At 34.9% G+C, this 20,554-nt stretch overlaps 1 protein-coding gene across 2 annotated transcripts in view; it reads right to left on the bottom strand.

Annotated features, from left to right (window-relative positions):
- Nucleotides 1-20,554, bottom strand: part of DLG1 (discs large MAGUK scaffold protein 1) — a gene marked incomplete at its 5' end in the record, with an annotated part of 115,024 nt that overhangs the window by 10,525 nt on the left and 83,945 nt on the right. Inside the window, 5 exons of one of the 2 annotated variants that reach the window (XM_082486980.1) lie at nt 2,769-2,810; nt 6,182-6,281; nt 11,425-11,494; nt 12,266-12,442; nt 18,979-19,093. In XM_082486980.1, coding sequence (XP_082343106.1) covers nt 2,769-2,810; nt 6,182-6,281; nt 11,425-11,494; nt 12,266-12,442; nt 18,979-19,093 — 504 coding nt within the window. Of the gene's footprint in view, nt 1-2,768; nt 2,811-5,467; nt 5,502-6,181; nt 6,282-11,424; nt 11,495-12,265; nt 12,443-18,978; nt 19,094-20,554 lie in introns of both variants that reach the window. The other variant, XM_082486981.1, reaches the window with a different exon arrangement.

The following is a 20,554-nucleotide window of genomic DNA, read 5'->3' as shown; positions in this document are numbered from 1 at the left end:
CATTTTTCTGTATTTATATAGGGCTGAAATCATGTATGTCAAGGTGTGCGTTTTATTAACTTTATCACAAAGTGGCACTTATATAAACATCTTCAACCACTCTAATTGTATCAAAAAATATGACTGTATATACTAAGTAGTTATTTTATTAATGAATTTTTAAAGACAAAGTTGAAAACAAAGAATGCTTTTGTATTGTTCTCAGCTCCAGAAAGCACATCAGCAGTGAATGAAACTAAAATAGCTGAATTTTGATCTTTGACAGCTGCAGGTTTTTTAAATGTTAGTGAAAGCATCTGAAATATACCTCAGTTGCCACCTCTCTAAAAGATTATTTCTAATCTAACAAGATATCTCTGAGTAAGATTTCCTGCAATGCAATCACTAAGCTTAACTCCATGAAAGCAGGGAATTTATAATTCTGAAGATACAAGCTCAAATTATATGACATTACTATGAACTTTGAATAAAATACGGTCCTTCAATAACTCAACTTGTGTAATTGTGGTACATTCTTTGGAATTCGTAAGCCATACTTATAACAGGCAAAGGAACATACCAATGCTACACCACAGTTGTACAGAAACAGATGGCAAACAAAGGCTTTTATAAATTCATATATTGCTTCTACATATCTATTCTTTAATTCCTACCAAATACCATTGATCTTTTAAATCTAAAGTTTACAATTTGATTAAGAGAAATATTTCTCTTATTTGCAATAAATTTGCATTCAAACTGTACTACAGCAATACACGAATGAAGATTTTAATTCTGTAAGTTACTGCAAGTGAGGAATACCTTAAGACAGACATGAAAACATGCAACCTGTATATTTTAATATCTCAGAAAGTTACTCATGCAAATGAATTTCAGAAGGACAGTATATACTTTCAGAACCCTTTTTAACCTAGGGAGAGGAATAGGGAATCACCAACTGTCAACTCATCTATGAAAGATCCAGCTCCCATATAGTAAGATGCTTCTTTGGAGAAGTCACATTGCTATAAGGTCAAAAATTAGTTAAGCAAACTACTAAAGAGATAGTAACAAGTAAAAAGCATCCCCTGACTGAGGGCAAAAAGTATATATTGTCACGGCTTTTCAATACTTTGGAAAAATGAATATTAATAGAATGAACCTTTTGAACAACCGTACTCATCTGTAATCAAGATAACTTTCATATTAGACAGCAGTAAGAAGAAATTAAAAAAGATATTTTAATAAAAAGTGCTTGGAATTACACATTCAGACAAGCAAATCCATGACATTCATAATAAAATCAGGGCTTCTCAAGTAACAATGGAGTAAAAAACTAATTAGTAGTACCAATAACAAGCTGTAAACATAAATAGAGCAAGCTCTGAGAAAAACCTTGGGAGGGTAGGGTGCGGAAGAGAGGAAAGCAGCAGATTTATGAAGAAACAGTCATGATTAGATAGTTTTAATGGTGTGTCATTAAAAATGGTTAAAATTTCTAAGTTTGTCAACGGCAACTTCTACACATGCTCTATTTTGTGTAATTTTCAGGGAACACAAATGCCTCCCCCAGCTGGTTTCTTTTCAATTACAGTCTACAACACTGTTAGCATTTTATATACATGTGTAAATTCTCCCCTTGAGTGTAATCATCTGGAAGAAAAAATATGGATCATCACCTCTGATCATGTTCAGCTTCCAAACAAATGTATCTGTTAATGAACCACCTTCCTTATTACCCTAACATAAATAATATCCGTTTCTGAAGTGCCCGTTATACAGTTAGCAGGTAAGCATGAGCTGGTCAGTGTCACACTGCGTGACTTTTACTGTTCCTTCTTTTTGCATTCCTCTTCAAATCCTCAACTTTTACCATCTTCCTGCTCTGCTCTATCCTGGCTGGGTTCCAAGTCCGGAGAGTGTGACCTTACCAAGGAGCTGGTCACTGGAAATGACCAGTGGGACTGGTTTAAGATACTTTAAAGCACTGCAGAGCAGTATCATGTGGCACATTACCCACTGTGAACATGTAGTCCTACTGGACCTACTGGAGCCTGGGTAATAATAAATAGTACTGCAGCTTGGGCTAGTAAAAAAAGCTAACTCAGTCTAGTATTTAAAAGATACCACGTCTTCAGAGAGAGAGAACGTGTATGCGTGCCTAGCATGCCAATTTATCATAACTGACTCCAGCACTGAATGTGTGTCGTATGCTTTGAAGACAGTTCATACTAAGCACCCACACTTGACAAAATAGATCAATGAAAGCTAAAAGCAAGGGTAAATACATGTTTGCTTATCTTTACTTTCATTAGAAGTGTATAAATATTAAATCTGAGTATCAGTTGTGAAAAACTGTAGATGGTTGTTGCACTATTTAACAGATTACACAGTTTCGTTATGCTTCTAGTATTAAGCTCAACCACATATAATTATATTTGTTATCATTAAATTTACATTTAGGTTTTAATAGGTCTAGCTAGCTTGCATAATTTTAGAAAAAAAAAAGGAATTTAATTTAAATTAAGCTGAACTAAGAAAATAATAGGTTGCAATTAAAATATCCATAAAGGAGGTTTGCAATGATTCTCTCCAGTTAGTTTTTTTTAAAAACAAAGACACAGCAGAATTTACAGTACCCCACCAAAAACATGAGTATGGTTTTCACCTGAAGGTGATTGACAAGTTCTGTTTAACATGTAAATACCCAGAAAAGACAGACAAACAAAACCAAAGAAAGAGATACTAAACAAAGATTCTAAATAAACAAAGAACTTAAAAACACTTACGGTAACTACTTTCACTATCGCTGGCATTAGAGGTTACATGCTCTGAAATTGCAACACAATGAAAAAAAAATAAGGAACATACACTAATGGCATGAGTCCAAAAGAAAGCAAATTGACACAAAATAATCCAGGTGAAAGACAATACTGACATCAAAATGCTGAAATCAATACATACTGCATATAAAAGTTTTAAGGTACTTCTCATAGCTCTCAGGATCAAGCTTAATTTCATACAAAAGGAATGGATGTTAATAAAAAAAAACATTATATAGCACATCAAAATAAGATTACAAAAAGTACACTAATTCCTAGATCCCATGTAACCCTGCAATTTTTAGATTTTCATTTCAAGATGAATTTTGTTGTCCAAAAACTATGGGATTATGCATTTCAATTTTTATGCAGGCAATTTATTGATCATATTAAGAGTCTTGTAGCAGAAAATACTGGACTATATTGCAGGAAATATAGTGTAGCACGTTCAGTAACAGACACTTTCCTATGGTATATTAAATAGCTTACTTGAAGTGCAATGCAGAATTAAGATTTTAATTTTCCCCCCAGTAATGGTTTAGTTTTCAAAAGCTCCTGACTTTGTTTTCAAAAGCTCCTGACTTTAATTCTGGACTATCTATATTAATTTCATGCCTTTTGCATAGTAAACAAAGTACTTCAGTAGCTACAAGATGTTTATACTTACTTTAAGCTATGTAACTCCGTTAAATATTTTTATCATAAAAAGGAATGCAATTGAAGAATTTCAGGTATCAATCTATTCTGTTACCTGAAAATTCTACAAGTCTGGAGAACAAATACAAACTTTGATATTGCTGAACTTTATAATAAAGAATCAGTTTTCATGGCACCCAATGACTGTGTCTGTTTGTAACAAACCCCACTAACATTCACAGGTTTAGACTGCATCAAGCAGGTTGTGTTTGACCTACACCAATTAAATACAATTAATTTGAAATTACGTACCCAACTGTGTGCATATGCTAACACATATTGTGGAACCTCTATAATACATTAAATTCAATGTGGTTCCTCCCCTACAAGACTGAAGAGAAGGAAGCAAGGGGACTCTAGAGGTAAGAATACAGTTATGAAGCAAGTATGCTTCCAGTGATTAAGACACATTACAAAATGCTAGTTGTCATACATACACTAATTAACCTTTTAGAAATGTTTCTGGATAAAGCGAACTAGTATCTTTAAACCACAAATCTCTGGCTAGACTGAACTCCCTCACTTCTTTCCTGTGCAGGAAAACCAGACAAATATTTCCAAATGTTTGAGAGTAGCAGCAATTTGGATCTACTCCCATTTCATTTTCTTGTCTTGGAAAAAATGCCCACGTTGTCATGGAAGAGGCAGAGTGACGTTTAAAAGCCTCGTGGTAGACCATGAAAGGGAGACATCGTCAACTGAGAATACAAGTGTTGCGATAGTCTGATAATGGGCACCACTGGTGAAGACATAAAGCCTGAAATGTCAACAAGAACAGCAGTCTTGCGGAGTCCAAGTAACACAGCTCACATTAAGTGTGGTAAGGCAGTTTCAGAAAGTCTGACCATGCTGAAAAACAGGCCAGAAGCCATTTGTGTTTATAACAGAACAGTGACATTTCTAGACCATAATACATAGTTTAAACCAGGTATGATCATAAGGCTGTAAAGACTGCTTATGATCTGCCCTAAACCATAAGGCCATGAAGATCGCTAAGGTCTGCTCTAGAACAAGAATTTCCTTGAAACTAGCCATTTCAGAAATGGAAAATTAACGTTACAGCTACTAGAATTTTTACTTCATGATTGAGGCCAAATATAGAAGTACACCATGTCTTACATGTAATTTCAGGAACACTGTGCATAACAGTTGTTCCCTGGGAAAAAATGTTAACTTTAATGACTTTTAGTCACTTATCTTTAATGACTAATTTTACTATTCCAGAAATACATAACAATGTATGTTTTTAATATCTGGGATGAAAACAAGGTCTCGACGTTTTTTGGGACATCTTAGTACAGTGGTGGTGTCTGTGTACAAAACGAGATCTGTTAAGAGTAGTCGGCAACTTTTGAATCTTACTGTACTGAAGCAGTTAACATTTCTGCAGGAAATACAACAAATGCTTATGTGTCTCCCTTATTAGCTACCTCGCTACCTGGTCTAAAAAGCATCATAAGCCTTCAGATAAGTCAGACGTAAAAATTCTTGTGGCATTTGTCAAGCAAAGTTTTTTGTTTCAAGAAGCTGTAAACATCAGTCACCTAGAAAGAGGACTGAAAACTGTAACTAGATCAAGTATTACGGCAATGGTTGTACTATTACTGTAAAAAGCCATAGGTTATTTTTAAACAAATAAAACCACAAAGACAATATAAAAGTGACACTAAAAAAAAAAATCACCAAATTTAAAAACACAGTACTATTAAGTACAAACAAGTAAGCGCTGGTTAGCTTCTGAACAACAAAAGAACTCTAACGTGATAATCACATAAATTTAAAGCAATACATTCCTGAAAGCAAAAACCCCCAGAACATTACAAACTCAAAAAACCCCTATGAAACATTTTTAGATTCAACCTCCTTATGCCAGTAGAGCACCAGTCTCAAAGAGATCTGTTAAAAAAAAAAAAAAGTAGTAATTTTTCAGATGGAGGTTAAAATAACTTGGGAGTATTTTGATCACTTACTCAGGCCTTTTGATCCCATGTCGTCAGGGACCTCCTGCAGTAGTCCCCAGAGGGCAAGCAATAAAAAGACAATCACAAAGAAAATAATTGTCAGTAATATATAAAATTGGCGCTACGACAGGAGACAGTTTCCCAGAACATCACAGGGGAAGGCGAGTCTATAGGATTTGACCTGACTGGCACATGAAGTTTAATCAGAGATGCAAATGGTAGAGAACGCAGTTTGTGGCGGACCTGGTCTGACTTAGCGAAATTACGCAAAACTTTTTTTAGTGCTGGCAACAATGATGAAAATCAAAGTAACCTCTCTTCATTAAGAAAACCAAATTAGAGTGGAATGACTTCAGAGTAAGTAGTTAATGGGACTGATTCGAGAAGCTGGTAAGCTCCGTTACGCTTTCTTTGTTGCTGTGCGCTCTCCTCCAAGTCAGAAATGAGGAACCATCACGGACAACGCTGGAAGGTGCTACCTCCTCCAGTTACACATACACTGTTACTCAACAGTATTATTCCAAACTAGGATATTCTTGGTTTAAATTTTACTTTAACAGCAAACGAAACGGTTGTATTGATTTTGTAGATTTTTTTGTCATTGGCACCTCAACCTTGTTAGCCTGTTGCAGCTCATGAAACTGTCTCCATGGTAACACCCTACTGCAATCTAGCAGGCCCTTCTACTTGTGCTTCGTTCTCCATCGAATGCCACATACTTACGGTCAATATCACTGGTTTCCTGCTCACTCTGGTCCTTGTTCTTGTAGAAGGGAAATTTTCGGGAAAAGAGGTTCTTTTTACGCTTGTCATTGAATGACTGCTGAAGAAGAGAAGGAGGGGCAAAACAAAGGATGTCTAATGTCTGTGTGAACAAAGGCCCAGACCAGCAGCTTTGTGGAAGCTGACTCCTATAACCACATTATGCAGTGCATATTCCATTTTAACATTATCTTCTCCGCTCATTAAAAATAGAGATCAGAATCATGGCTTTGCTCACACCCTCCATATTTCACAAGCTTACTACCGAGAGAACGGGCAGGCTGGTTTATCCTACATGGCCTGACCTACATTTCACAAATTCAGGCTTGCTGGGAGTGTAAAAGGATGTGAAAAACTAGACTGCTATAAGATGGCCAAACCATAATGAACTCAAAGTCAATTAAATAACTGATAGGATCTAATACAGGGGTTACAGTATTAAAAAAAAAAAAAAAAAAAAAACCGCTGAGGCTTTACACATGTTTTTGCAAACAGCTGACATCCTAACAGCACACCAGAAGTATTTGCCAGTGTTACTCATTTGCAAAGGCAAAACTGCAAATACTTTGGTGAGAACTGCTAAATAATATATCATACAGTAAAGAAAAATGGAAGTTTAAAGGTGGCATTGTACTGAATGCTCTTATAATAAAACTAAGTAACAGTGAAAGAGGAAAAAAGGAAAAAAAAGAAATGTGTCTGGCTAAAATAGCCAAACAATTAAAAACAAAAAAAACCCAAAACATATCAAACTATTTGTTTCATTCTTTCACAATTGCAATTCATTTCAAGTTCACTGAAAGAAACAACTTTGCTCTACGTAAGTCTGCATCCCAATACCAAGATTAACTTTAAAGAGACACAAACTCATTTCATTTGTTTACTGTGGCAATTATTTTTTCCACGGCTGCATTTAAAGAGAATTACCATGTGAAAAACTCTGTATGTCCAAGGATCGTGTTCAGCAACTTCTGATATTAACCGTTTGTGTTGCTGAAGAATTTCTGCATCTCAGTTGCTACAAAAATTTCTTGTTACTTATATAGACATATAAATATCCACCTATTTGAATATAAACTATTATTGTGCTCCTTGTCTAAGTGATGGAGAGCATCAATGTATTTTCATTTCTATATATGTATGTCTACAGGTATAATTAACACACAATTTAGTAATATCTGCCATGTCTTCTGAAGATGTTACATGACTACAGCAGCTTTCATTTACTAAGTCAATAAAGAAACTCGATGTATAAATAAATTAGTAACATTTTCATTGCAAATATGCCTAGAACTAATACTGCTAACTTGAAGCCAGCTGAAATTGCATTTCATCTTTAGGCATAAGTGAATCATCTTACTACTTTTGCCAAGACATGAAATTTGCCATGTTTTTGTCATTTTGTTTGCAGAAACTCTATTATGGGAAGGATGGCAAAAGTAAGAACATATCCAACTTGGTTTTGAGGCCCTGTGCTGCAGGGGGACTGTTTCTTTCTACACCAAGCAGAGCCCATGAGCAGCAGGAAGTAATAAAACTTTCACAGAACCATTTTTTAAAAGCTTCTTTAAAAAAAAATATTGTCAATTCATACATTAAAGACTCTATTAACAGCTATTTCTAATATTTGGGGCATGTTAACTTTCAAGTAATTGTCTGGCTGTCTTCAGCCAGCATGAGCTCAACTTCCTCTACTATATGCAACACAGCTGCAAAAAGATGTATTCTCTTTTTTAACCAGCATTAAGTATGGAACAAAATATAGTAACAACTGGGGGTGTCAAATAGGACAAAATTTTTTCAAAGGACGGGCCACCTTTTTTGGTACAATTACAAAACTAGCATTTGGCCTTCCCAAGAGAATGCCTATAGTGCAACACATAAGCTGCATCCTGCCAGAGTATTAACTATCCTTCTGGCCATCTGTTTTAATACAGACTTGCTTGGCAATATCAGACACCGAAACATCCAGTGATATTTTCATTACCATAGTTGAAAAAAGTTTACTTAAAATTACCAGGTGTTAAAGAGGCACATGGTACCACGGGAACACAACTGATGACATTGAGCTCTGGAAATAGCAATACTGTGTTAAGTAGGAAATCCATAAAACCTTTAATTGGCTGGCATCTGTGTTCGACTACAACTGTCGTTCCACTGTAAGAACTGGTAAATTATCAACCTGACATATGGGCAAAAGAACTGGTTTCAAGCCAATCATGTGCTTGCTGGAACCATAGTTGGCATGAGGAAGTTTTAGGTTATGGTTCTCCTGACCTTCTTTATCTGAACTCAACAAGCTATTGCAATTTATTTCTCATAACCAGAAAGATTAATGCAATCTAGAAACAATGGCAACAAAGAAATATGCCCAGGAGTAGACCTTTACTGAGTATACTGAAAAATACTATAACATGAATTGCAAAAAGTGAAGTCTCACATCTATATCATTGTTCCATGTGGACAAGACCCTCAGCTCGTGCAAAAGAATAGGGGAAATAAATGTAACAAAGCTAAAATGGTGCAGTTTAACTGAGGTGGGGAGACTCTGTAGTTTGTATAGTTAAGATAAAAGGAGTGGCTGATTTATTGTACTTCATAAAACATAATTACGTTCTTCATTTTAATTTTGAAAATATTTCATAACAATAACTATTTAACTTTCTGTACAGTAAATCTTACTGAACTAACATTAAATTTTATATACTGCATGTATAATGGTCAGAGTCAGTTCCATTGCCAAAAAAAGGGAAAATAAAAGTAATATTATACTGATTTTGCATAAAAGATTAGCCAAAAGATTATTTTAAAAAGATACCACGATTATAAAAAGCTAGAGAGAATTGCTTATTAGTTGAAAACACATAGTAATTGTATTAAATTTTTCATAAGCCCACTGCAAATCATAAACAGGCATCGTAAGCAAGAATATATTAAACCAGAAGCAGCACAGAAAGTGAGATAAACGTGTATATGAAATGAACGAACAAGAAAAAAATTAACCATTTCTGCTCCAGATTTTTTAGCTTTCCATAAAATGAAAGGAACATGGATTTTAGTGTTTGCCATCACTGGGGTTATTCTTTAAGGTTTTAATGTAGGAATTTTGAAGAATTGTACAAAGTTGGCATTTCATTCTGTCCATGGAGTATAATCATATACAGGCACGTTATGGTGCAGACAACTTACTGGGAAAAATATCACCATGACAAATACAGGAAGAATACTTTAAGGAGAAACCAAAATGTTAAAACATTTACAGCTGAAGCAAAAGATTGTGAACAGTGTAAGCGTGTTTGCAAAATGAAATGTTACTAAAGAAAAAGAACTGCAGTTCTGTATCAATGGCAAGCGTAGTTGCTTTTCCACTCAGTATTCCATGCATCTCTTTGGTGCTATGCTAGTACACAGCAACAGTGCTCAAACCCCGCTATTGTCAAAATGCTACTTCAAATACATTGTTAATTAACTGTTTGCAGTTTATTGGTAGACAAATTAAAAACCATGCAATTATCTGTCAAAGAACATGGTAACATTTGAAAAATTACTTAATGTCATTAAAATAATATAAAGTATTTAAGCTGTTTTTTCTTTATGTGACTTCTAAAAAGTGAACTCAAATTACAAAAATTGATTACAAATTACAAAAATGATCGGGTTAAAAATTAACACATCAGTTGATAACATTTTATTCCAATACCAAAATTTAAATGTACTAAAACAGAAAAAAAATGCAAATAATCCAGTGAATCCTCAAGACAGTTACGTAATTGTTCAGCAGAAAATAACTTGAGTTACTATTCCTTTTTGAACAAATGCTTATAGGTAAAACCATGACATTTTCTTCATTAATAAACTAAACTCTTTGCCATGTAGCAGAGGGATATACCCATGGATTTGACAGTCTTATAAGTATAAAGTCCTCTACTATCAGGATAAAGTATTGAAGCTTCAATACTTTATATATGTGGTTTTTGAAGTTATGAAAACATTGTAACAAATAAGTAAAAGGAATCTTTCGGATATACAGTAACAACTGACTAATGTCACAGCATCAGCACTATTAAAAAAATAATCACTATTGAAGAAATAGCTTCCTCAGGAGCTTAAAGCATGTTTCAGATTTTAAAAAATGACAATATGTTATTATTTTAGAAGGCCCTGACGTCTAAAATGCATATACCTAAGTCTTGAAATTACTAGTTATATACTACTGGTAGAAATTACAAGGTTGTGAAATTGTTTCTCAAATTACAAAACGACCAAAACATTGCAAAAGCGCCTCACCCTCAAAATAAAATAAAATAAAAAAAATATTGGCTGCTTTACCACTATGAAATTGCTATAATTTCACTACAAACATTCCTATTACTACTTACACAGCTACCCTGTTTTCTCACCACCCATTCCCATCATGCATACTAGGACAGGGATTGCACATCATGCACTGAACTGCACCAAAGGACTGACTAAAATTAAAACCAGGACCTCTTTTGGATTGGGTTATTTTTCATCTGCATTGGTTATTTTATATGATTTGAGTACAGTACATCAGTATTTGCACCAGTAGAGAATGGTGGTGAGAAAAAACAGCTGTGAGAGGAAGACCGATCCTGGTCAGCAATGGCACTAGCGTCGAGTTTTTGCTGGCCTATGTCCTTGCGTGAAATTCTCTAAAACTTCTACATCCATAATTGTAAACAAGAAGTTATTTTGTGCTGCCTGCGTAACTACATACGTCATAAAACCTCATTTCATCATAGGGACCCTGTTGAGCTTTACTGTCTTGTTTGCTAGATAAATTTAAAAAAGCCTTAAAGAAACATTTTACTTTTTCTGACAATTGGTAGTAAGCCAACTCCCAAAACAAGGGAGTCCAGGAGTACAATCCACACTAAAGGACTAAACTGCTTTACAAACAGCACTTGTAGTGCTGTTATAAATGGCACTATTCAATACTTGGTTAGTACATTCAGCTCCTATTACATGACAGTATTAATGATCGTATCTATATCTAAGCTAACACTTCAAACAATTTGCAGTGTTTTGGCAACTAAAGTTTACTTTGGTGTTCAGAATTATTTTATTTCTATCTGAAAGGATTTATCTTTTCACTAAAAACCAAAGCTGAGTCTGCATACATAAGCCACTGAAAAATGTTATCATTCACAATGCCAGGTGTAATTAGCACTTCATTAACTCACCCCTTTATCTCCTCTTGTTTTGGAATTGAATTTCACTGTCTTTAAACGGGCTCGTTCTTTTTTCTCGACTCTACCACAAAAACATACACAAAAACAGTAAATCAGCAAAATTCCAGAACTTCAAGTTATAACTTGTTACGATGTAAGCATATAGGTGTACCTTTTGTAATACAGAATTTTATTGCTGATGACACATTCAGAAAATGGAAGCCTGCTAATGGCAGACTATCGGAACAGTAGGGTATTATTTCTCAAGTGATGAACTGTGAGGGTATCGAGTATTTTGTGATTATACAGGTTCAATAAATCCAGAAGGCACAAAGAGAAAACATGACACAATAAGTGAATCACACAATTATGAATCAACAGCGGATATTAAGATTCAGACCTCCTCATCTCTTATTTGTGTCTCTGGTATACCAAGAAAGCTTGCCGGTTTTCCAGTTTTTAGGTAGAAAGAATTCATGACAGTGTCATGATTCGAATAAAATTCACTTTGCACATTTCCATACATAAATGGTGAAATATTATTAAACCTACATGTAATGTTATTAAACCCATAACTTGTTTACAGTGAGAACAGAAAAATGGACTTGGACCACCTTTATTGACTTCAGCACTCAACTCCTAAGACTAAACAGCATTTTGGCAAACTTATTGAGTTAGTCAGAATCCCACTACAGATATTTAAAAGAACACCACCAAAAAAACCCCTAGAAATACCAAACAAGTGCCTGATGTGGTACAAATTTAACAACAGAGTAAAGCATATGCAATATACATATTAATCATATCAGACATTTTAAAAGCAGACATCTCAAGTCAATAAAATATGACATACCTGCGTTTGCTTGGGATAACTCCAATTTCATCACTTTCTCCATCTGGAGTAACCTGCCGTGCTTGCCACCATTCATCATCAGAAGCATTAATGACATGGAGAATATCGCCAAATTTGAAGTTCAATCCTTGACTTGGAAGGCCACTATCTTTAGTCTTGTCATAATCAAAAAGAGCTCTACATTAAAAAGAAAAAAAATGAAGCATAGAAAAAGCAAGAAAAAAAAAAATCAGGGAGTATGAATAGCCCAAAATATGAAGCAAGTTGCCTGCGTTGTTCATAAACGACAGCATCATTCTGACAGTTGCTTAAAACCAGAGCACTGAATACACACTCTCCCTCATACCCACACACAAAAAATATGTAGTACAGTATCCACACACACTTGTAAATTTTAATGAATGAGAACAAACTTCAATCCAGAGCAAAACTCTGTAAAAGCAAAACTCTTTCTGAAAGGTCCACAGAAGATGCTTCCTGCAATTCAGTAAACACTTTGCACAAAGCAAGTTGTATGTCAGCCTAGGATAAAAAAAGGAAAGCAACTATTTGAAGCATACAGTGCTGCCGAAAGCTCTGTATAAGGCACATTATTTTGTATCGAGTTACACACTGGAATTATTTTAGTTAATAAAAATTACTGTCTTTCTTTAAAATAAAAGTCAATATCCTGCTCACAGGGTTGCAGGGGGGAAAAAAAACCAACCAACTTAGAAATATGATCTGAACACAACTTTGCTACTGCAGTACCAGAAGGCAAAGGAACCTCACGTGCACTCTTTCAGAAAATTCCCAAACATTTCAAGAGAACCTCATCCTTTTTTCTAAGGTAGGCCTGTTTTCAAGTAATAGGCACTAGCAATACCAGAAAACCAGGCAGTGTGGGTACAATTTTATTAACATTCCCTTTGCCAGCAAGGTTGGTTTATGCAGGTCCACTACTATGCATAGCCGCATTCATGCCTGCTTTGTACCGATTCCTTCCCTCTTCTGACTTGCGAAAGCACAGTTGTCTGGAAAGGCACATGCTGCGGAACTGATCCGGGTTAAAATTCATTTATTTTCTCCCTGTTGGATCAGTTTATATCTGGATTGGTTTCCTGAGGCACTGAAGAGACTTGCAGTACGTTTCTCTCAGCACAATCGAGGGTTTAGTGGGGATGTGGAAATGAATGATGACAGGAGCCTCTTACCAAACTGTAAGAGATACTCCTACGATTATGCCTTATAAGGGACTCTCATTTTACATTTGAAAAAGGTGTATGAACTTCACCTATGTAAAGTGAGAAGTCCCTGTATGACACAGGCCAAAAAATCCTCAACTCTATTTCATCTGCAAGCTCATCTGTTGGCCAGTGATGCACTTTCTAAATGATATCCTGTCTCAATTGAGAGACTTGATAGAGTTCATCACAAAGTAGCATCAGCAGATTATATTGTGATGATTTAAAATGGTGTCCTTTTCCTTGTCCAAACTCAGTTAGTTTCTTCATCTAAGACACTAGTCTTATATACCTGTTTCTGCTAGATTTTTAATGCCTCTGAGGTTTTTTTTTAACCCATATAAGTACCCATAAGTCATAACTGTTTGCTCCAAAATGTATTGTAGCTTTGTGAATTTTGCCTAAAGCACTGACCGTATTTCTTTGGATTTGAACTGTATTTGTTCATAACCAATGACAAATTGCTTACAGGGAAAAAATTCAACATTATCTGTCAGATTAATTAATCTTTAGCATAAGTTCTACTGCAAAATAAGAGCTGGTTAAGACACCATGCCTTTCTGGAGCCATAAAAAGTATCAAGAACTTTTCATAAAGGGCTAAAGGTTTTAATAAATATTTTCTAAAATGTCTAGCACAAAACAGACATTTTGAAATGGCTTAGAAATATTCACACTCATGATACACAAAGCCCTATATTTAAATATGCAATACTTTTCATTTAAGATTATAAAAAAATCTAGGGTTTCAATTTTGAAAGAGCTTGGAGGCTGAAATACCACCTTCCTTCAGTAGTGCAATCTCCACTATAAGATCTTTCAGTTTAATTCCTTAAAATAGTAGAACTATTCTGATTCTTTTCAATAAATAAGAACCCTTATTTTCTTTGAAATAGCCCAAATAGTGCAGGTAAGAAAATTATACATTGAGTAGTTATTCCTCCAGATTTATTCTGCCCATGTTTGTTCAAGAAGCACTCTGGACAAAAATTGTTCCATGTCTCAAAATAAACTCCACATAATGCATTATGTATTTCTAAAGCAGATTCAAGTGGTGTACATTTTCATTGAATTAAATACATCATGACATTTATTTCCTGTGAATTCTTGTTAGCATTCAAGCAATGATTTCTACAACACTACTTTTAACTTCTAAGTTTTAGTTTGAATATAAAATTATATGAGCAGTGAGCTGAGCCTAATGGCATTAAAATGTGTGTTGACTGCATAAGAAAAAAAAAAGAACCATGAGTGAAATGGAAGCACAAATGGATAATAACATATTATCAACATGTACTCTTCAAACTAGATAAATGGTTACACTGAATAGTTTTTGCACAATGAACTGCAGTGTCATCAAATACTTCCTCTGGTGAGATGACTTCAAGAAAAAAAATTTCATTGGGGAAAAAAGTCAAAGCTGATAAAGATAGTTTTATAATAAGATAAATTAGGGTGTCACACAGTAGTGACAAAACTACGCACCTAAAATTTACAGGAACACCGTGAACCATAAGTGAGCCTAAAAGCAAACAGAATTAACAAAAATCTCTTGATTCCAACTGACTAACGTGGCTTTTCCCGTATGCCTGGCAAGTCATCAAATGAGAACTCATTTCACAGCAAAAATGACATTTATCTACAGACTAGTATACAAAAATATATCTCTTCTATTAACTCCCTGTATGGAGACTTTTATTACAGATTAACAATATCATGTATACATTATAGTGTAAGTTATAAACACAAGCTTACTTAAAAAGAAATTTAGTATTCCCGATCAACTACTGCTTTGAATGCAGTCCCATGATATTTACTCTAAAGTTCTATTTAAATGAGAAGTCCTAAAAGTTATTTTACAGAGAAAGCACCAAGTCCTCCCTTTTATTTCACCTTGTATTACTCAGCAACTAAACAGCACTGAAAAAGGTAACTTGGTTTCTTCATGTACAAGTCCACAGAAACTGAAGTTCAGTTGCATGTTTCATGAGTGTTTACGCTTCAAAGCTGAAAATTTAATGGCCGTGTTAACAGAACTAAATTTTCCAGAATGTCTTTTTACCCACCCACACTCATTACTTTCAATATCATAGGCTGCTGATCAAGTTCTACTGAAGCATTTCTTCTTTTAGGGTATTCTTGCTGAACAAAGCAATCAGGAGTTCCTGCAGCAAATGCATAGCCATGTCTTATTTCATAAAACACGAATTAATCTTGCCACTTCAGAGTGAATGAAGGTCAGCTTATAAAGGAGGTTCTCTCTTTCTCCCTAAATATTTGGGAAAGCTGTTTGAAACTAGATGTTTGAACTATCAGAATAACATAGGGATGCCCAGTTGAGCTACTCCTGCAGACAACTGCACTGTTCAGGCCTGGTTCTAATCCCAGATCTCGTTTCTCATGGATTTAGTTAAAAATTCCTAATGATTTCAAAACTGCAAAGTTTCTTCCACTTGGAGATGTAACCATTTTCTGCTCTGATTCAAGCAGAAATCAGCACCATTGTTTGAATTTGTAATGTATCATGCTGGTCAGGAAAATGCACAGAGGTAAAAGTAATTTCCAATTTTGAATTCTATGTACATTGCACAGACTCAGATTTGGCACACAAGATGAGATAAAATAAGGAACAGATTTACTTCCTTTCAACATATTATCACAGGAACTTGATGCCATGAAAGTATCTCACTTTTTCATGTGCTTTTTGAATCTGCAGATGAAGGAGGAGTGCATATAGTTATAGTTCAGATGCTAAAATAATAGCGTATGAGAGAATGTCTCACCTCTTAGAATAAAGATCAAAAGAAATACAAAACAAAAGTAAGAGCAGGCCATTAACTCAGTACATCTTTGTTAGTTGGGGGGAAAGAGAGAGAGAGGAAAAGATGTGCAAATGAAGAATTAGCTGTTGCTTAATTGCTATATTTGTGTTGTCCTCCAAGGACTATTATATTGCTGTTCATCATATAGTGATATACATACAATTAAGAAGAAAAATCTACCATTGTACTTCAAATTGTATTTTCAGGCAAAGACAATTGTCTTTTCCTTAATATTACATAACACCCCCAAAACGGTGTTTACAGGCAGACTATTCATAAAGAGACAAAGTTTTAGTTACAGGGACACAATGATGTATCTGATTTTATTTGCCATTTTGTTACCGTGATTTTGAGAAATCACCAGAGTTTATTATTTTGGAGTATTTTTAATTGACAGGCTTTCTACAATTGTGGTTGAATGCCTATAAACATTTTACTGTTGGATTTACCAGTCCATTCAGCATTACATTATATAACTGGAATCCCCCAAGGCATATCCAAAACCAAATATTACAGAAAGAAGATACCGTCAGTTACTAAAATTGGCTTTGAATTGATACAATTAAAAGTACAGAATGATCATACCAGAGTGACTTACAGTAAGGAATAAGCTGGATAACTAACATGTTCTGTCAGTGTCTAGCAATATGCGAATAGATTCATAAAACTTATTTCAGTGAGGTCAAAATTACACCAGAAACCAGACAGAACAGATGTGAACCCATCCTGTGTCTACCAAGCTGCCTACCAGTCTTTGGCATCATTTTGTGTGATGACAAGACTAGATCTCAAAAGCTCTAGCAGCACCCTCTGTTAAGAGATGTGGGTGGAAAAGTACTTTTCCTGAAGAATTTTTTGCATTTTTGTTCTGACTTACAACAGAGCTGATGATCGAGTCTCAAAAATCTTTCTTGGAAAGAGAATCACCAGTCTCCACGAGGCTTCTGCCAACAACCTGAAGAAGGCTGCATCTTCTGCAGCTGGCCAAGTCAAAAGCTCAACCTCAATCATTTACAGATAACCTCCGTGTGTGGAATAAAAGCTACATAAACACAAAATGCTTGTCACTGGCTTAAAATACCAGACCAATGTGTGAACATGAGCATAAGCTGTTTAGAACCTAATCAGGCTAAAGCTAAGCAAGAAAAACAGCATTTAGAACTGTTTAGGCTTAGTTATATGATGACTGCTAAAGTGACAAATCTTGGGATTATGAAAAGGAAGATGATCTCATCACAATATCCATATGTACACCCATCTCTGGAAATTCCAAGACATGGACAACTGTGATATCGAGCACTTACCTTAGTATTTAAGGCATATAAAGAGATTTAGAGGTTGAAATGTTGACCCCAAAAAATATTTAAGGCAGAAAAAGTACAAAAAAAAAAAAAAAAAAAAAGATCAGCTCTGCAAAAACAGAATCCAGATAAAGCTACTAAAACAACAGGTCAAAACATAAAGGCTACATGTTACAGTCAATCTAAAGAGAAGCCGTTGTATGAGTAGTTTGCTACACTTGTTTCAGAGCCTTCAGAAACAGGTTGCAAAGGACTGAGACTTTTCTGAGCCTCAACGCAATGACTCAGGTAACTGCCTTGTGTAAGACACTTCCTTTCCCGCACCTCAACAGATAGAGCACCATCAACAAAACAGTATCTGCTTCGGATGGGAAAAGTCAATAGCACTTGAGCCTAGGATTTTAGCAGGTAAGCCAGTGAGGTCCTACAAAATTTTAAACCAAGTTTAACCCAAGCACCAGCACTACTGAAGTCTTTCTCACCTGCTCTACTAAAATGTTCTGGCCCCCGCCAAGAGGCTGCTGCTGGTCCTTATTCAATCCAGAGATGAGATGGTTCCAGAACTCAAAAATCAATTTATTTTAAAAAACGCTATCCTTTTACCCACATTCCATACTTGAAATGTTACGCTTTATTCAGTATATGTTAACTGATGTAGGCATTAGTTGGATATTAATGAGCTACACCTTGCCACAATTTTGCAGTGAAACCACCTATTTCCTTAACTGCTTCACGCTCTTATATTTCCACTTCCTTTTACCCTGCTTTATTCATATTCTATATAAGTTAATGAAGAATATTCAGTTCATTTGCTTTGATGCATTTGCTTTCTTGGTCACCATGGAAAAATATTCTATAACAAAACGCTATTGGATATAGAAATCAGACTTCTTAATACAAGCTGAGGATACAACTAAAGCAAGGTGAAGGAAATAAGCTTTGACAGATTTCCATCTTAAGTAAAGGCAGACTATAATTTGAACTCGAGAACTGACCAACGGAGAATATGAAGACTACTGTCACAAAACCACAAACTGAATTAACCAAGTTAAGATTTCACGTACACTGACTTAAAGAATAAATATGTTTTTGCTGAAGGATTATCATCTCTCAGAGGCAGGACAAAAAGCAAGTAATAGCACCCCTCTTCAAAATTCATACAGGGTTCTCAGAGCTCATACTTCTTTTTCAGCTATATTACATTAATGGATCTAAATTAAGCTTTATTTTTAATACATTTTTCATATAAATATAGATTTGTTAAGTTCAATAATGAGCAAATAATTGGGTAAAAATGAAAATACAGAAATACCAAATCTACAGAAAAGCAGAAAAACACACTAGCAATACTGTGAAAAAGATGATTACCTGACATATAGGGATCTCTTCTGGCTGGTTCGCAAAGATCCTGATCCTGAACTAATGCTACTGTTCATCATCTGTTCCCGTAAATCATGTATTTTAGCTTCAAAACGACTGTATTCTGTAAGAAAGGGAGGCACTGCAATTAATTTCTTCTGAACTTCTGCAATTAAATTACTCACAAAAATGCTGAAAATCTCAGAGAATAAGCATTTGGTAAAGCTTTTTTAATACAAGAAAAAACACAAACACCCAAAGCTCAGCATTAAACAGCATGTTTTGTAATTAAAATGTACGTGAAGTTTTACAGTTCTCAATATTAACTGAAATAAAATTTAAAATAATTGTGATTAGGCAAAGCAAATAAACAGAAGCAAATACCCATTTACTTAAAAATGTCACAGTTTTAATCTGTAGTTCACAGTAGCTATTTTTTTCTTAATTAAAACAAGCATTTCTACCAACAATTATCATTCTTACAGTAAAAAAAAAAAGACTGATACAGATAGTTAACTCATGACAAAAAGAAAACTTCAGAACATACATCTGAAATACATGTTTATAATCAAGAACTATATATATTAAATTTTAAATGTTAAGAAATGGGAATGAAAAGTGTCTGAAAAAGCAGCATTGCACAGATACTTTAAGATCACTGGACTTGAATTAGATAAAGAATTTAGCACTACACAGTGGGAAATATGAAAAACATTTTCTGAATAAGACAATGTTCCCATGGGAGCTCAGGAAAGGAAAAAAAAAAAAAAAAAAAATATCCAGAATTCTGGCATGAATCTCGATCCACTTGTAAACGGCATTAGAGATTCAAACTCCCTCTATAGAATTATGTACAATGTTAATCCTGGAAAAACGGATTGTGTTCTTAAGCAGCACTGTGTACTAATAAAAATAAGCTAAATGCATTTGATTTTAGCTACAAAGGCAGGCAGTAAAATAGCAATAGCTTCTTCAGGACAAACATTTCCTGAAGTGAGGTACTTACATGCTATCAGCATAAAATATGAACTCAAAACAAGGAAGTTTTTCCTTCAGTTGAATAGTTTGGACTTCAGGATCAACAGATCCACTTGTAAAACCTTTCTAGTTAAAGGAAGCGTTCTGCAGCCACCACCTTCGCCAGGAGACCACGTGATGCCAGATTATAACAAGTCAACACTGGGAGAGCCAGGGTGTGTGCAGCAAGTAGCTGCTGAGCTGGGTAATGTGTTGCTCTTCCTCGCTGCACCCTTATTCCCTGCAGGCATCAAATTTACTCAGGAAATGCAAGACTGATAAAGAGGGCTCTAAAATGCAAAAATCTTGAGGAAATCTCTCAACTAAGGTTCCTTCAACTGTCATCTAAATACTGTGAACGATTTATCGTATTACATTCTGTAGCACTTTCTCCCCACACACTCATCAGCAGACAGTGAGAACCAAGGCTTACAGACTAACCAGAGAAGAAGAAAAAAATATTAAGTTACAGAAGAATATTCCGTGAACCAGTTTCTGGTATATCATTTCATTCATCAAGGTAACTATAAATCTGATGCTCTAGCAATATAATTAACCCTATCCAGAT

Source organism: Vanellus vanellus (assembly GCF_965231255.1).
Source record: "Vanellus vanellus genome assembly, chromosome: 8".
NCBI classification, from domain to species: domain Eukaryota; kingdom Metazoa; phylum Chordata; class Aves; order Charadriiformes; family Charadriidae; genus Vanellus; species Vanellus vanellus.
The sequence above is the reverse complement of the archived record's forward strand: the minus strand, read 5'-3'. Positions and strand labels throughout refer to the sequence as shown.